We start from the raw sequence: 19,460 nt of genomic DNA, 5'->3' as shown, positions 1-19,460 counted from the left end.
CTAATGCTTGTACAACTCATCCACCAATGGTGTTATCATAAACAGTTTAATAGAGGTGACTCAGCCAGGCTACAGAGTATATATTTTTAAACCACCTAAGAGCCCAACGTATTGTTGGGCATCTTCTAATATGTAATTGCAATTATGAAAATTATTTCACATTTTGGTACCCACAAAAACATATTCTCCTGTTACCAGAAGTGAGCCTCATGAATTGAAACAATTTTAAAGGAATTAATTGGTATATTAATATAAAGATTCTAGGTATTATGATACTGTACTTTATGGATGAATATTTGATACTATCCCGTATATTAGAATGATACTGCGGGCTCGGAAATTAGAAATAATCCAACTATCATTGATCCTTTTTTTTTTCTTTTTTGTTGGATGGGCTTCCTTAAATCAGCCATTTCCATTCAGAATTTGAATATTTGTTTCCACACTTTCTTTCAAATGTTAGTTATTTTTTCAATAAAATAGAAAACATTATATGGATGCCCCCAGCTAATTCTCAGGTTATATGCTGCTCAATGTATTAAAAAGTGAACCATATTTAAATGCATCTTTTTTTTTTTAGCCCTGAATTTCAAGCATAGGCCTGTATTTCCCTCTAGAGACGTAGCTGCTAAGACGCTCCTGTAGGTGGTAAAGCACATGTGTTATAATTGCTCATAGCCATACAAGGACAGAGACCTGTAGTTTCTGGTTTCAGCGTGTTTCCTTTTTATCACACAGGTTATGAGATGATGAAATGCTGTATCATGTCTGAAACATCACTTGTTTTGAAGAAACCTAAAAAAAGAGGTTATTTGGAGACTTATTTGTATGTTTTCCTGAGAGAACATGTGTATTTTTTAAGTTTTAGGTTAAACTTAAGAATTTGATTTGGCAGTGGCCATAGTAAGGAAAGTAAACGAATTGCCCCTGAAAAGGCTCTCCATTTCTGTCCTTCAGCTGCTCATTGTAAAGCATTGAAGCCCCACAAATTAAACAGACATTACTGTGGGAACCATTATTTGATCACCTCATTCTGAAAAGATGGCTAATTCCATCTTTCTTTTTTTTCTTTTTTTTTTTTTTTTTCTTTTAGGGGGAGGAAAGCAGGGAAGGTCAATAGGGGGCGGGTAGTAATGGGTAGTAGACCAAGAGCGATTGTATGACCTTTTCAGAACGGGTATGCGGAACCCTTGCTCCCCCTTGTCACAGTTTAAAAACCAGAGGAGCTAGTTTAGAGAAGAAGTTGTTAGCATTCCATTTTTATTATGACATTTCACAGTCATCTGATTTAATGTCCCTTGACCGGATTGTCCACCGTGAGACGATGGGCTTGAAATGTTATTTAGAGCATTGATAAAAGGTGAGCGGTTCTAAGATGACAGCGAGTCATAAGGCTGGTGGTGTGACATTAATTTTCTCCATAACAGAGATGGAATAAGACGTCACGGTGACAAGCTGTCAATCAGCTCTGGCCCCTCAGAGCATCTCTATGCCATAGGATGGGGTATTGCCTCTCCCGTAATAGAGCTGAACTGAGATGCTCTCCCTGACAGCTGCTGCAGCCATAGAGAAAATATATTATACAGCCTTTCATTAAAAAAATAAAGAGGACTCCTCTCCAGAGCATTTCAATCTTTTCCCATCTATTGAGGGCTGAAAGGATTCACAGCAAATCATAGATTCCTCTGCTATGGAAATTTCGGGCTTCAGAAGCCATCCAGGTTTTGAGGCCTTCTAAAATAACCATAAATAACAAGGCAGGAATATGTCTTGATGAAGCATTACTGAAAGGTGTATTTATAAACTGATATATTTAAGTTTTTTGCTTTTTTTTTTTTGAATTCTTATTATAATCGATATGTCACTGGCCTAAACAGTTGAGGTTGGCAATAAATTACTGAGTGTCAGCTGACTGGAGGAAATAAAACGTTCAGACAATAATTACTACCTCAAATGAGAAGCAGAACATCAGAGCTGAAGCGTCAGAAGCTATACGTCTGGGCAGTGAGGTTACTAGTATTGAACAGTTCTCAGCCTGAAGACTGAAGGTATTTGTTTTAGACACAGTGAAACTTGGTGGAAATTACTCTTGAAAATTAAAGGACAGGGACCCTTCGATAAAACTCTTCTCTGTTATTAGGATAGGAGACTTACCTGGGGTATAATAATCCATAAGCTCGTAAGCTCTGAGATAAGGGCAGGCTTCTCAAACCTGGTGTTACCACATTAGGAAGACAACAAACTCTGAGTTGTAACACCACTGTGTAAAGTTCCCACTGTTAAACCCTTAACTTACATTTAATTTAAATGGAGAGACAAGTGCATTTTTACTGAACGCTGTCCTTTGGGTAGTTCAAATAGATTTTTGGTGATAAGCAACTGTTTAAAAACAATAAAAGAAAACAATAAAAGACTAAGCGCTAATCCTGTGCTCAACACCCTTAAAAGTTAGGCTCCGAGATTACACATATATCTGCATTGCCTCCTCTCAATATACCAAGGTCATGGCTTCAGTAAACACTGATTAGTCATACAGGACTGATAAAGTTAATATTTCAGTAAGCTTCTGCTTGTCAGTATTCTCACATTCTTAATACAAGGATGGGAATGTTCTTTGGTAACAGTTTGATGACTTTGTTAGGTTATGCTCCCTGGTCTTATAGCACTTTAAGGATTATGATACAGAAGCCTTTGATTTACTGAGAAGAAATGCTGGTCTTGTCATGAGAAAAATGCTAGGAAGTGCAAATAAACGCATTTCGATGTTCTGTGTCAATACTTACTCCTCAAGTATTTGTGACCATTAATTAGGGTTCTGAATTATTGCACTGGTAGCCCTCTTCTAATGCCTTCAGGTATTATACTTCCCAAAGCACTACCATTATTAATTTATGAAATTAAATACGTTTTATTCTTTGGATCTGATTCACCTGTTGAAATTTCTCTACTTCTACTCGTACTACAATGGCAAATAAAATTACAAACCTAAGAAAAATTATTCGTCACTTTTGATCTTATTTTCAGTGATCAATTTGACTTATTTTAGAAGATTATATATGATATTTCTCCTAACAGGCTTATAGAACTGTGTCAAACTTTTGAATTAAATATTACGAAATGGCACTTCATTAATTTAACCCTCATGCTGTTTCCAAAACTCACAAGAAGAAAATAACTGACAAAAAAATTATGTTAACTTGCTTAATTCTAAAGGCTGCAGTGTGTTACATAACCAACAATTTAAGACTCAGTATTAATCATTAGTCTCCAAACCATCATACCCGTAGATGAAAGATTTCTTGGAGTCCTTAAGTAAAGGAAATTGAAGGAAGGAACTATACATACACTCTTCTATATTTTATTGTTCATCATGTACTGATAATTATTTATGGGGAAGGCATGTGGTATTTTTTATTCTTTCAAAAAGTCTTGTAGAGCAATAATTACCTATGTAGATACATATGTGTGCCTATGCAGATGTACTCATTAATGATGGTGGACAATACTCTGTACTGAAGAAACACAAATATCCCTTTGAATCACTTAAGCAGCATCCTGAGATCAATCATAAAACTTAGTGTTTTCTCAGCACACTCTTTGAGACCCGCTAGGACCTCTCTTTCCTAATATCGATGTTGGGGTCTTTCAGAGCCCATTGCGAATATTTCACAACCTGAAAGATGTGGGATTTCTCCAGGTGAAAGTGATCAGAGCAGAAGGGTTAATGGTCGCCGACGTCACAGGTAAGAAATGAGGCAATTCTCCTAGTGCCTATATTTATTTATATATGTACATATATATAAATATATATATCAAGCAGCATGCAGGGTTCACACCATTTAATGACTGAACTCATTTCACCTGACTGGATCATCAAAGTAAATAATATAAATACAAAGTTTCAGGTTTGATCTTATAGGATTTGCCAACCACCCAGTTTTTATAGTGTCCCTGCTTTTTGAAAGAAGTGTAATGTATTAAAAAATAAACAATAAATGACTTTTGAATCATTGCCTTCTCCACAGTTTGCCAGACATTAGTGGGAATATTTCTTCCAGGTTTCATCATTTCAGCACCTTGGAGTAATGCTACATCTCCTTCTCTCGGGCAGAATCACTCTTTTTGTTGTTCAAATTCCTTAGCACATCCCAGAGATAATTCTGGATCTACACTAAGCGTCTACCTTGTTCCACTTTTTTTAACAAAGAAATGGGCCTGTAAAAACACTGAAGTCTTATTTCTTGAAGCTTCCTAATTTAGATACTGCTGTTCCTGTGATATATTAATAATTGGCTAATGATTATTATTTCATCAATTTCCAGAATTAAATTGTTGTTTTAAATTTGCAATTATGCGATCATTCATTTACTCTTGAATTTCATAGGTTTTGGGGAATATTATTCCATTCCTCAAGTTGTCTGTCTCAAGATTTGTTATCCATCTTGAACAATTTTTGTGTAAATTTTGCTATTCCTGAAAGAAAGCATCCTCTTAATAAGTTGTAGAAATGTGCTTACCATTGTGAATGTTCAGCAAGTTGATCCTAATAAGGTAGCAGACTTACCTGAAGGGGAGAAATGCTCTTTTCCTACCATCTAAGAGCTTGTAAATCCATTACATGATTGTTGGTACCCTTCTTTAATTCATCAAATCTAAACAGAACAGAATCAAAACCAAATTAAAAGATCATATGCCTTAAAACTAAAATAGCAGATGCCTGCTCCAAAATGGCAATATTTTTAAAATTTTAATATTTGCATAGTGTCGAGTGACTTTATTGTGTGATAAAAATAAAAATGTTGAGAGTTTACAGTTTCTTTAAACAGGTGATTATCCACTCATTTGTAACCAAGAAGATAATAACAACTGTCAAATATTCTTTCAAGACAGGTGTACTTGAAAATAGTGGGAGAGAGAGTAATTTGTAATCTTTTTGCAAGTATGCCCACTTGGTTCCTCCTACTAAACAATTAGTAAATGCTAAATTTATTCAGTTTCTTTTTTATTTATGATGTGGTTATATTCAAATTAATCCGGACATAATGTATTTCATTTTCTTTTCTTTTTTCATGTTGCATTTATTATTAGAACCAGCAGTCAACAGTGAATGATTGCTCTTTTTTTGTTCACTTTGGACGTTAACTTAAAGACTGGAATAGGAACTCAGTATTGCTTTTACACTACAGAGGTTACACCTAACCTCTGATTCCCAGCAGCAGATAAATTCAGGAATTCGTGGCAGTGACATTCACCATCATGGGAGACACCTTCAATTTTCCTCAGGATTTTCTGTATGGCAGGGGAGCCCCCAGTGTTGAGCTGAAAACCTCTGAAGACAGGGAGAAATGCCTAAAATAATCAGTATCTCAGTGGGCACCTAAGTGCTAAGAATTATTACTGAACATTTATAGGGGGCACACTAATTTCTTATAAAAAATATTCCAGTCTCATTTACTTCAAAAGCTTAGACACCTGCCCATTACACAAGTTGAATGTAATTATTTAAGTTTGCTTCTCTTGGAGAGAAGCTGTCATTGCTTTTAAAACTCCATGAATATGCAAACTATGTTAACCCACTTGGCCTATACGCCACTATGGAAGTTAAAGTACATGTTCTTTCAAAGCTGTAAAAAATAGATATATTTCTTTCCTAATGGTTCTATGTAAATTAATGTGAATAACAATAGCCTTTTCCCTAGGGATTCAGTGAGACATAATTTTGATCTGGTAAAATGAACTTTAATTTGGGGAATACTAAATAACAGATTCTCCATTATTTTCCCTCCAGTTTTAGGATATAAATCTAATGATTCCTCATTCCACACTGACCTTATAATCTAATGTGCTCTGAATTGAACAAGAGAGATGTTGAACTATTCAGGGGCAAGAGGATAATTCAGTCTTTGACCTTGCTCACTCTTGGACCTTTTGTGGTCTTTATGACATTTGTGATGGTGGCAGAAACTGAGGACCACATATTTAAGTGAGAAAGGTTGGAATATACTACCAACTTTAAAAATAATCTTTACTTCTGGAAAGGATAAATACTTATGGGTAAACTGATCCTCCCTGGTCTTTGCCATTAAATCTGGAGCACAAATAAGCTCTTTGTATACTTGCTTTTTTACTTGTTCAGAGAAGAACTTGAAAAATCTGCTGTACATCCTAGTGATAATCACAGTCAGGCTCTACAAGATATTCAGCAACGATTTGAAAAACAGACATTGAGTCAATGATGCTGTCTTCAGATCCTCAAATTAGCGTCCATTTAGGAGTGTTGTGGATGGAGAGGGGAGATTTTAAATCACTGATCGCTCTCTGAGCTCAACAAAGAGTATTTTCTGACCTGGTATAAATGAGGCTATTATTATAAGATACTTAGTTGGCATCAGAACACTTTTTTCTGGCAAGTCTAACAAGACAAACGTATATTTGACCAACTTGGCTCTACTTTTAAAATATGTTTAACGATCAGAATGTAAAGTCAAACTTCCATAGTTCAAGCAAAAAAAAATTCAAATTACAGTATTCCATCATTTAACATGGGCCCGGGGGGAAAAAGAGATTCCATAATCTTTTAAGTAGCCATCAATCTTACTGCAGTTACAAAGAATTTTTTCCTTTCAAAATGTAAAATTTTTCTTTTGTTACAACACATTCATTGAGTAACATTGTGATACTGTATTAACTCTGTGTGAATAAAGAGCAATTGAGACTCTCTTTGAATGAGTGAGTACAAAGCACAAATTACTTTTTAATGAAACCCTCAATTCTTTCCCTTTCCACAAAAAGCCTATAGCCTTGTTCAGCTGAACACTCCTACAGTAGGGTCACTTCAGTTAAGCCCCTAATAAACTGTTGATAGTTGAGGGTAGTTTTTTCTTCAGTCTCAATAGCCCAGTGTTGGACAGTGCACTTCAAATCATTAAGGTTAATACAGATTTAAAAAAGAGATTAACTCTGGTGGTTAAGGCCTCAATTTACAACTCCCACACATACACATGCATTGAGCAAGGCACAAGAGTGGATTGAAATTTCAGTCAAATTGTGGGCAGCCTTTCACAGCCTGAGAAAGTGGCACTCTGGTTTTCAAAGTTGATCAGCTAAATTCTTCATGAGGGAAAAAGTTTGATTAAGTGAAAAATACTTTGCAGTACAACTTACTTACCTTTCAACTAAACAGTGAAAAGGTGAATGTCTTTCTGTACCATCAAAGCAAAACCTAGACACTGGCCCTGCGTTCACTGGGGAAAATTCTGCTGCTAAATCAAGTATTCCTTAAAACTGGACAGTTTGTGAGGGGGGAAAGACCTCCAGCCGGGGCAGGGGGGTGGGATTTTTTTTAAGGTGGTGGGAAACAGTTTGTGTTGGAGTTTGTCTTTCCTAGCTTCTAATTACCCTCTTCGTTGGATGGGGCCTAATTTCTGCTTTCAACAGAACATTTAAAGTCTTCTATATCGAGTGAGGCTTTCTTCACAGAGTATTTAGACCTGGCCTATTGGTTCTTTCAAGTTCTAAGAGAAGAAAGAGAAAAGGGTTCTTCTCTTCAGCCCCTCCCCTGCATTTTCCCCTGGGTTGTTTTTTTGAGTTCCGAGGAAGAGGTCACAGCCTCCCCAGGGATACCAGCCACTCAGGTTCAGAAACAGTGATATGGGGGAACTGCGAAACCCTTTCAACAGATGCCCTACCTTTTCACTGTATTAAAAGGAACACTAATATAAAACTTCTCCACCCCAGGTGAATTGATCTCTCAAATTAATGCACCATCTCTTTCAGGAAACAATAGAGGGAGAGGGAGAGAAAAAAGGAAGAGAGGGAGAGGATTTTACAATTAACATAATCTGTCACTGAAACAATCCCATCAAATGAGCATATCTTTTTCTAAAACAAGGCTACACATAAAGACCTATGACTCACCAGCCCCATAGTCTGGAAACCTACCAGTTATTAAGGGAGATGTTTACTACCCTTTTATTTGCATAGACTTTTCCCATGTTTTTCTTTAGGAAAACTGTCTTCATTGTTGAAAAATATTTAAGTAACAAAACAGCAGAAAAAGACATGCTACAGTTTTTTTTATCAGCTTCCGTGAGAGTCTTATTATCTTAAGAAATAACAGTTAGCAGCTCAGATTCATTAGCAGAGCTAAATTTAAGCCCCATTTGACAGGCTGCCTAGAAAACATTTTGTTTTGCTGTCTGTGAGCTTTAATTAAGATGTGTTCAATTTCAGTCCTCTTCAGTCTAGCGCCACCCCCCCACCCCCCAACCTTGCTGTGTCACAGACCGGCGATCAGACACTTTTAGATGGTCCGGCCCATGACTTTGACCTTCTGCGCAGTCCGGCGTTCCCTGGGGAACCGTTCAACTCATGAGGTCTGATTTCACACTTCCAGGATGCCTCAGCTCTCTTAACAATGACAGGGAGACAAAGCCCTTTAGAGCAGGCCGCATGGGGACTTGTTTAAATTGGAAACCAGAGAGGAGTCAAGGAACAAGGTTATGGGCTACAGAATAGTGCTTTTAATAAAGAGCTCACAGCTCTGGCTCAGCTCAAAGAGGTCTACCTCTGTACAATTAATTGAGCCATTTATCTGGAGCATCTTAGGCCTCTACTTTCTCACAGAATTGCGTGGTAAATATCAGCTAAGAAGCAAATGAGATATGCATGAAATGAATTTTAACACTTTGATTACTGTGCTTCCAGTCTTCATTAAAAGTAAATTTATTTGTATTTCTGACCTCATTATCAGTAGGCTGCCTGCATTTTTATTGGTTCCTGTGATTTCCAGCTTGAGTATGTCATGAAGGTATATTTTATATAGAGATTTGGATTTATTATTCTTGGTATTTTCCCTGAACATTATGGGTCTATTCAGAGAAAGAAAATGAAAAGGTAGTTGTACAGAAAAAGGCGAGTCTGTTCTTTCAAAGTTTTATATACAGTTGGAGAAATGCCAAGCACATATATATAACGTAGATAAGATATTGTCCTTTTAAAAAAAAATTAACTTTTTGTGGGTTACCCAAGCAAATTGCATAAGATATATTCAGTTGTTGCTTGAGTGGACCTCAGAATACAAGAGTTCTACTGGAAGAAGTGGGTATATGTCTTCTTTTATAGAACTATAGCAGTTTGAATGTTTAATAGCATGTGCCTTTAATTATATCATCATATTTATTAATGTTGATGGTATCTGATAAATGCAGCCTTAGATTTTATGATCATTACTTAAAACCTGTTAGGAAGATGAGAAAATAGATCTCCTTTAAATGCTACATAGCTCCTTTGACAGTATCATATAGCTTATGGAGGAAGTCCTTCCTATTTGTGAATTAGCAAGGGTGAAATCATTTACCAAATAAAAGTGGCTTATGTATGGATGTCATTCTTAATTTTTTTTAACTTTTGCCATCTTTAAGTCTTAAAATTATATTGATTGCTTGAAACAAAAATACCTAGGTTTTACACAAAATGTTTTGAAAATTTCCCAAGCAAAGTATGCTTTATTTCCATTATATAACCTAATGATGTCCCTATTTGCTTTTTAAGAATTAAGCTTATAGAAGATTATTAAGCAGATAGTAGAGTTTGAAAAGAAACGTCATCCAATTTATAATGCATCAAAAATACCCAACACCTGACAATCTTATCATTATAATACGCCTAGTTTAGAAAATGACATTACATACATACATGTTAAATATCCTAACACATAGAAATATCTTCCTTAAGGATGAAATTAAACAAAAGAAGGCATCACAAGAAGAAAAAGCAAATCATTGCTTTTCATTCTTTTTTTCCCCCTTTCATTCATTTATGTCAACATAGCTTACATAGAAATAAAAGTTGTTTCCTTTTAGTGCTTGCATTTTTACAAAACTAAATCATATTCTAATTTTAGAAATGCAAAAGTGTTTTTCTAAAACCAAACAGTTAATATTAAATATTTGTGAGAAGAGGAATCAAAATGATAATGTAACACAAGGGCTAGTGAGGCTGAGTCTGAACTAGTGTTTTACATGGAATTACAGAACTCATGTGTGATTCATATGCAGGTCACATGGTCAGAAGATACTGCTCTGGAAGAATAGGTGGGATGACAAAAGAGATTAATAATTGGGTTTGATATGCTCTAGAGGTGAAGGACTATGGGCTGAGAAAGTGGTGGTCCCACTATCAATGGGAAATGAGGGGAAAAGAAATACTATAAAGTAATTAATTGTGTTCTGTGGAAGTAAGATTACAAAATGATCCTTTGAGTAAAGAAATAGATAATTGGTGATCTGGCTTGGATGGCTAGCTTCCATTCGGTGCTTGAAGAAATGCTTTCAGATGCTAGAATCATTGTTTAAAATTAAACGTTTTTTTTTAATTTTTTTGTTATGACATAGTTGTGTAAATAAGAAATACATTTCCTGGGATGACGGACTAGGAGACTGGTGCAAACAGAGAAGATCTGGATTTAACTAGATTTTTGGGAAAAAAAAATCTTACCATAGGAATATTTGGGCTATATGATAGTAAAGTTAGGTGCATAAATGATTGAATGGCCACACCCAAAAAGTGATTGTTATAAAGGATTGATGTCAATGGGTGTGCCAAATGGAGGAATACAGGGCTCCGTTCTTGGTCTAACATGTTCAACCTATTTACTAGTGACTTTGATGAGGCAATTGAGGGCTTCCTTATCAAACTTGCTGAGAGGGATAGTTAACTATATACTATATGCACATGTTATATGTTTATACTATATGTATATATTATATACTTAGATTTTAAGTATTTACATAATATTATGGTACTTACACATAATATAAACATGCATATTCATATATTCATATATATGTGTAATAATTTAGTTCAAAATAATAGGGTTAGTTCAACAAGGCGAACATTAAAGAGTATAATTAAAAAGACTTACTGGGATACAAAACGGTGATGTCCTGCACTAACAGTAGAAAATATAGAAAAAAATTTAGGGTTTGAATTGAGGTTAAGCTCTGTGAGTGTGAATAATACATATATAAATTTTGTTACATTGTTTCACAGTATACAAATTGGTTATGTTGAATCAAAGGGGAATGTCCAGAATACCTATGGACTCCTCAAGACACACTGGGGTATGAATTCAGCGTTAGAAGCTATTCTTTAAACAAAGACAGTGACAAAGCAGAATTTATTCTCGATGGAGATATCTGGTGTTTTAAAATCAAGCCAGTTGAGAATAGCTCCAGGGAAATGATCATAATAATAATAAAAATAGTGGCAACTTACATTAATGGAGCCCTTAACACATGTCATACACTACCCTCAGCTTGGAAAAAGGGTTATCACAATCTCACAACAACCTAATTAGTTGCTGTTGTTATGCCCACTTTACAAATTAGAAAACTGAGATGTGGAGGGGTTAATTAAGCAAGTGTCCACATTGGCATGTGGAGAAGACAGTGTGACAATTAATTATGCTACTTCTGCTTGCAGTCTGCAGCAGCAAAATGCGCTCCACACGCTCTCAGTTAACTGAATACTAATATAAAATCTTAGGCAAGTACATCTGATTGGGTTGGCCAAACACACATCTGCAACCCTAGCTGCAAGGGAGTCTAAAAATGTGATTTTGGCCTTTACAGCCTGTCTCGTTTAGGAAGAGACACCAAAAGTTAGAATAGATGCTCAGCAAGCCATCCACATTAATAGTGCAGGAGGGTGGGTAATGATCAGATACTTGAAGTGACAGTTGCTATACCCTCCCTTTGCACCCATTATTTCATTTTAACTTAAAAATGACCACAGAGGGCAAATCATAAAATAGGCAAATGTGACCGAGACGTAATTTTGTGTGCACTGTAAAGAAGCACTTCCCCAAAATTATAATTGCCAAATATACATATCAGAATAGTCCTGTGGAGGTAGTGATTGCCCCATCACTGAAACCAGAGCCTATCGGATTGCCTGGTTGTAGAGAGGATTCAAGTCCCTGGTGAGCTATTTGAACTTGGCCTCTGAGGCATTTTTCCCAGCCCTCAGAATCAGAGATCCTGTAATAGGTACTAAGATGAGTAACAGACTCTTGAATGAGTAGGTATTTTGTATAAAAGAAATAAAAAGACAAAGATATGATTTTAAAGACAAAGGCTTGATAGATGACAGTTTTCAGTTTTATTGCCTGTATTTATTTATTTATTTATTTATTGCCTAATATTTATATATTTAATCACCCAGTAGAGTACTTCGTTTTTTCAGTCTAAAGAATTTTATTCTACTGCAAAGTATCTTACCAGCTAACGAATTTACTTATAAGGAAGATTATCTGGAACCTGACACTTTTCTATGGGGAGTCTAATTAAATATATAATTACTGTAGGTCCTAAAGTATCTATAGGAACTTACCAAAACAAAAGAGCTTCTAATATTAACACTTATATCTTTGGACAAAGAACTTTTGTGTTTCCAATCTTGTAACCAGTCACTTGCATAGAGTTTCTATATTAAATATTAATTGAAATAAAATTTTTAAATGTTTTAACCACAATTTATGTAAACGCTCAAAAGCTGAGACGTAATTTTTTCATAGCCTCCTCTCATTTTATAGATCCCATAGTCTCTCTTTTCTTTCTTTTCCAGTTTCTTATCTGTCTCATTTTATTTCTTGTTCTTCTGTCTTAAATTTCAAGCTTCCCAGCATATACCAAGATGGTTCAATTTTGGGACTCAAGCATGCATCTTGTTACACATAATACTATAAATATTCTTTTGCATCTAATTCTAGATCCCAAGGGAAATAAATTCGTATTTACATTGTGCTCTGTTTCCATTGCTCTTTGTCATGGTTCTCAAAGTGTGTGTGGCCCAGGAGCTTCCAGGAATCCCTAAGACTTTTCAGAGATCTTTAAAGTCAAAACTATTTCCATAATAATACTAAGATGTTATTGTCTTTTTCACTCTTTCTCTCATGAGTGGACAATGAACTTTTTCAAAGGTTATATTTTTGACTGCTCTGATGTTAACATGTCATAGATTTATTGTATCATTTTCAAATGAATGATAGTTGTACATGCTCTCATTTTTAATGTCTAAAATGGTGAACTGATAGATATGATTTATATAGACAAAAGTTTTTTGATGTCCTCAAAAAAATTTTTTTAATGTTTTATTTAATTTTGAGAGAGCATGAGCAGGAGAGAGGCAGAGAGAGAGGGACAGAGGATCCAAAGCGGGGTCTGCACTGACGGCAGAGGGCCTGACATGGGGTGCAGGCCCACAAACTGTGAGATCATGATGTGAGCCAAAGTTGGCCACTTAACCCACTGAGCCACTCAGTGTCCCTCCTTCAAAAATTTTTAAGAGTACCTGTGACACCTGGGTGGCTCAGTAGGTTAAGGATCTGACTTTAGCTCAGGTCATGATCTCTCGGTTTGTGAGTTCAAGCCCCACATCTGGCTCTGTGCTGACCGCTTGGAGCCTGCTTTGGATTCTGTGTCTCCCTCTCTCTCTGCCCCTCCCCGTTTACTCTCTCTTTCTCTCTCTCCCTGAAAAATAAATAAACATTAAAAAATTAAAAAAAAAAATTTAAGGGTACCTAAAGACCAAAATGTTTAAGAACTGTTGCTGTAGGGCAGTGATTCTCGTTTGGAGGAGGGCAGTATTGCCCCCTTGAGCATTTTAGAGCTTTATGGGAGAATGGAATTGCCACAGTGGTTAGGGAGCACTGCTAGTATTTGGTCGGAGTAGGTTGCGGATGTTAAATATCCTACAAAGTATTAGACGATTTTAAGTAGTGAAAATTGTCCTATGTGCCGCATGATTACATATAGACATTGACATAGGTTTTAAGTCTGTTTCATGATTATCTGAGCCTAGATTACATTCTGAAATACATATTATTTACGCAAGTCTTACAAATGGCTGCCATTTTATACTGCAAACACCAAAGACCTTAGGATTGCCTCCACAGCCCTTCATGATCTGGTTACCCATTACTTCCCTGACATGTTCTACAATTTTTCCCATTGCTCACTGCGCCCCACCATCAGGGTGCTTGAGCACACCAAGCCTTTGCTCTAGCTCTTGCCTCTGCCTGGGACCTTTATCTCCAGGTAGCCATTTGACTACTCCATCACTTTCTTCAGTTCATTGCTCACATCTCGCCTTCTCAATGAGGACTACTCCAACCACACTAATTAAATTTATAAACTGTGCCCCTTCTCGGCATTCTTCAAATCCTTTTTCCTGCTCTATTTTGTTCTATTTACATTAACATGTATCACTCTCTAACATAAAATATACTTGTTAATTGAGTTCAGTATTTAGTCTCTTTTTCCTCCCTCCCCACCACAAACAGACTCCAAGAGAGCAGGGACCTTTCCTTTTTTTGTTTGTACATCCTGGCATATAGTAGGCCCTCAATAAATATTTGTTGAATAAAAAAAAAACATGGTTTTATTATAAACAGCTTTCTATTTAGTGCTCCTTTATCATGGCATTAATGCGTTATATGAAATCTTGAAATCATGATTGGGTCAGTTTAATTTCAAAGTAGTAAGGAAGGCATTACAAAATCTTCAATATGAAAAAAGATGCACTACATCTAATGGGCTGAGAGCCACAATTGTAGGGGGCTGGTTTTCCTGACACAAGGAAACCTGTGTCATGACTTCGTGAAGAAAGAGAAGTCCAATTATCATTACTCGGTCCCAGAATCAGACCCATTGGGAACCTAGTGAGGAGTTCAGTTAATGTATTTCTACCAATCATACGTTTAAACTATGTTTAGGTCAGTTGATGAAAAAAGCAAAGGTCAAACCCCCATCTCCAGTGATAAGGGAGGGATTGCAAGATATATCCGACATACATTGTTTTTTTGTTTTGCTGGACCCTGTGCAATTCCCTCATGTATGTAGAACATTGTTATATGTTATGATTGAAATTCCAGTTTGTGGAAAGGACAGAGGGCAACCATGATTATAAGTTTTTTAAAAAGATTAAAGTATAGCCATTTCAAACTGTGACACCTGAGGAAATTAAACCAAGGAGCTTAATTTGTGCAAGGTAGGCCCCAAATAAAAGGCCCCAATGGATATGAATTGCTTTCCATGCTATTGAAAGCCTTCTGTGTTTTCAGAGACAGGGCAACAAAGAGGTGGTCACTGCGTAGCCCCCCTACACACACATTTCTATAACACATCACATCCAGCAAACTGTGCTGCTTGTCAGCAGCAAAATGACCCTGGACAAAGCCCACCACTGATGGATCAGGATTAACTTTCTATTCTGGGAGCAAGAATATCTCTCAGTATCTTTTGAGTGACTTCAATGCTCAAACCAGTAGTTTGCACAAACTGAAGTCGTCCACTTGCCCACATAACAGGTAACAAGCAAGCAGGGGTGGTGCAGACTTTCCCACAGTTCTTTATAAATATGTCAGTGTTGTGACCTCAAAGAGCAAGAGCTAAGAGTGAGAGAGAATTAGCCAGTCACTGCATCCTATTTATTCCTCAGTGCTGTTTTGAAGATTGCCAGAAAAGATGCCCATTGGAGACAATTCTGACATCTGTTTTTACTGTGGTGGGAATGGCTTTTCACCAGAAGAATTTAGGTATTAGAGCATATGCTTTAAAATTTGTTATAGATTTATTTTTGAGTCAAGATAGAAGAACCTCCAATTCTCATTCCCGCGGGAGATTTTTTTCCCCCTATAAAAATCCATAAGGGAAAAAAATAGCCCCTCGTATTTAACTAGATTATGGACAAATGCATTAGTCCTAGCCCAGTATTTTTAAGTATCTACTTTATAGTCATTACATAACATGTTTTTAAGTTTTTGTGTTGTAGAGACCCTATCAAAAGGATAAAGAAATAAATTTAAGCTAAACATTGCTTGTCATAAATTGTTAAAGTCTTTTTTTTAGGTAATTGTCCTTCTAAAATTGTTGGTGATAGAGATGCGTCATCACCATAGATCACCAGGGTCAGCTCATCCACTGAGGAAGTCTTCGCCTCCTCAGCCCTTCCTGTTCTAGAGTTAGAGAATGATATGCTTCTTTCTCATTGCTTCCATTGCACCCTTCACTTACCTTTATTACAGCACTTGCAATCCTGCATTATAATTGTGTATTTACATGCCTATCATGCCCACTAAATTGTGCGTGCCTTGAGTGCTGGACTATATCTTAATCATACTTATAATTCTGAGGTGAGAAGAGCAGGCATTCAATAAGTAATGAGTGCTTCAAAAGGTATTCCTATTTCTCTCTAGAAGATTGTCAACATGGAAAATTGCAATGTTCTCAAGCAAGGCTAAGACTCTCCGTTAGCAGTCATGGTGGTTAATGCAATCAACCCCACTGCTCCAGTCCCTGCCAAACGCTGCAATTTCTATCTTGCATCCAAACCCATATCTTCATTTACCTGCCCTGCAAAGGAGAGGATAGGCGCTTTTTAGCCAAAACAGTGAACGTTAAGGGAAAACCAGTTGGTACCCACAGGTCAGCTTTAGCCTTATGACTAGAATAAGAGGGAGATGAGCGATTATGTAATCTGTTCTCATACATTTAGGCTGTTTAAATAGCCCAAAATAATCAGAGACAAAGTTCAACTTTGCATGCTGCCTTAATTTCTTGCACTTGTAGCCATACAGTATTGAATGAAATCATTACAAGCAGCATCTTTGCATCACTCTCTAGGGCTTTACAGAATACCGTGTTCTTAATAGACATCAACACTGCTTCCTGTAGTCAATCCCTCTCCTCAGATACTCTCAACAAGCAAAGCAGCATATCACGGGGTCTAACTGGAACGATAAAAGGATGAAAAGAAGGAATAATTAAGGAGATAATTAATGGTTAGGTCCATCACTGGTATTTCTGTGATTGTTTTCAGTTGTTTAAGTGGCACATAATCAAGGCTGCAAAATTTAGAAACTGAAAAGCCAGTCATTTAAAGCATCATTTAGCAAGCCGGATAAGCACATTAACTATGTGTAGCCACTTCTTTAAAATAAAACTATGGTGAATGCTTTTTAGTGGTAAGTTTATAGAATTTGATATTGTACGTTTACTATTATTTTGGTTGAAATTGCTGTTAATTTTTAATTACCCTTGAATCATGCAGTGGCAGAAGGATACTTTCTAAATTAGTCGAAAATAACAGTGTGTAAAGACCTGATGTTGGCATCTGTTACTGATAACTGTAAAAACATAACTTTTTAGAAGGAAAAGTTGAAGAGAAGTTAAATATAAAATTGGCTGCTCTCTCCTTACGTAAATTTTCCCCTTTACCAGATTCCAGAGAAAGCTACCCTGAGCACTTTGTTGAATGCTTCTAGTCCTTGGGAAAAAAGACTGACTTAGCTAAGCTCAATAAATCGTTTCTCATCAGCCAATAACAGTATCAGGCATGGTAGATTGTTTACTTTTGGTATCTTCAAGCCCTGTTGGTTCTACCTTCAAAATACATTCAGAATCCAATCACTTTCCATCCCCTGCAGTATCACAGTATCCTCCTCACTCTTCTGCTACCTCCTCCATTGGCTTCTCTCCACCTTACTCTCCAAATAGCAGCCATCAGATCAAATACCTCCAAAAGCTTCCCCTAGCACTTGTAGAGGAAACGTATTCTAAAGAGACCTGCCACCCTCCCCATACCTCATCGAATACTGTCCCCCTCTCCCAGTCTATTCCTTCAGTCACATTGGTTTCTTGGATATTCCTAGAAATACCAGGCACAGCTATTTCTCTGACCTTTCCACAATCTGTTGTTGTTCTAGGTAGCCCAAAGCTCACTCCCTTGCCTCTTTCGTTTCTTTCTGCCCATGCGGAACTTTTTCAGTGAGACCTTCTCTGACAGTCCTTTTAAAAATTGCACATATATACAAGCACTCCTCATTGTCCTCCCGATGTTTTTCTCTATAGCACTTATCACCTTCTAAAGTACCATAAAATGTGTGTATGCATTGTCTATCTTTTTCATCAATGTAACCACCATGAGGTCAGGATTATTATTATTATTTTATGCACCTCTGCATTCTCAACACATAGAACACTGCCTGGTACATGGTAAGTAATAATTATTTGTTGAGTGAATGAATCTGTAGTCAAAACATTAGCCAGCTCTTCGCATGTGTGTGGCCGACTACTAAGATACAACACAGTTATTGGGAAAGGTCTTGCCTAGTGACTTATGCTTAAATACATTTAATTAAAGCTATGTTAAATAGTAGTTTGGTCTGAGGTGAAAGGCTCTTTTTTTTTTTTTTTTTTTTTTTTTTTTACGTAAGCGCCATTCCATTTGGTACAGTGTCTAATATGGTCTCTTAAAAATTACATTGCTTACCCATTTCAAGTTATAAGCAGGTACATATGAGTGAATATTTTTGCCAATGATGGATGCCACTGGAATTTAGTCCAGCAAAATGACTGAGAAGTGGCTTCAGAGGGTTCTCACACTATTTTTGGTGCAGCATTGTCTCCAGGGCTTTAACATCTTCATTCTAACAGAAAACAATGACTGAGAGAATGAGTGGTAGACAGAGGACATCAGTTTTCTCTAGGAATGGTCTTGAAAAATAATCAAGTAAATGGTAAGAAAATAAGGATGGACACTGCCTCGTGGGCATAGGGTTTGATAAATGTATTCGTTTCTTAACAAGATATGGAAAGAGTTAATCATTAAGAACAGATTTTGTTTCTTTAAGACTCCATATCTTTTGTCAGCAAATACAGATAGAGTAACAAAGAAGGTGGTGAGTTCAGAGACTTTCCATGGGGTTGAAAGCCTCTTACACCATTGAATATAATTCCTGTAGGAAAAAAAAAAAATCAAGGGAGGATTTTCATCTTCTGCTGATAGAAGTTTAAAGTAATTTTTCCCCCAATAGATATTGGTCTCTGAAGTTTGTTCTTGTGTTTTGCAATTGAAAAAGTGGTGCACCTTTGACTGAATCTCTTACACATTGTTGATCACTTGAGGGCAAGTAAAACCAAGTCAATTGAAATATAATAGTAACTGAAATAAAGCAAGTGAAAATAAGGAAACAAAAATGCCAATAAGTGCTCTCTTTATGTAGTCTTTTTTTCTTTTTTCTTTTTCTTTTCTGTTATTTTTTTTTTTTTACTAAATCAAGATTTACATGAATGTACACATATATGAGAAAGATTAAAAGGAGGTTCCAGGAAGAGTGTGAACATTACGCTTAGCTTTTAAGTAAAAGTTACCAACACTTATCACTTAATCTAAAGTTCTATCTAAAGTGATAGTAAAATAATTACTCTTTTGACATTGAATTCTATTAAATATGGCCTTAATTTTCTCTCTGATCATTACAGATAGGTGTTTTCTCTGTCCCACCCTTTTATAAATTATTTGAGGTGGTGGTTTATGTCCTCTTCTTTTGTGCACACTATAGTGCCCAGCACAAAGCTACGTGAAAAGAAGTGAGGTTTTAGAAATTGTTCAAATCT

At 36.3% G+C, this 19,460-nt stretch overlaps 1 protein-coding gene across 29 annotated transcripts in view; it reads left to right on the top strand.

Moving 5' to 3' along the window:
* The window catches only part of MCTP1 (multiple C2 and transmembrane domain containing 1), a 537,709-nt gene that overhangs the window by 358,583 nt on the left and 159,666 nt on the right, over positions 1-19,460 (top strand). For all 29 annotated transcript variants that reach the window (XM_049647579.1, XM_049647578.1, XM_049647590.1 and 26 more), the window contains one exon: positions 3,650-3,743. In XM_049647579.1, coding sequence (XP_049503536.1) covers positions 3,650-3,743 — 94 coding nt within the window. The remainder of the gene's footprint in view (positions 1-3,649; positions 3,744-19,460) is intronic.

The sequence above is a fragment of the Panthera uncia genome, assembly GCF_023721935.1.
Source record: "Panthera uncia isolate 11264 chromosome A1 unlocalized genomic scaffold, Puncia_PCG_1.0 HiC_scaffold_17, whole genome shotgun sequence".
Classification (NCBI taxonomy): domain Eukaryota; kingdom Metazoa; phylum Chordata; class Mammalia; order Carnivora; family Felidae; genus Panthera; species Panthera uncia.
Note: the sequence above shows the minus strand (reverse complement) of the source record. Positions and strands in the feature narration are given on the sequence as shown.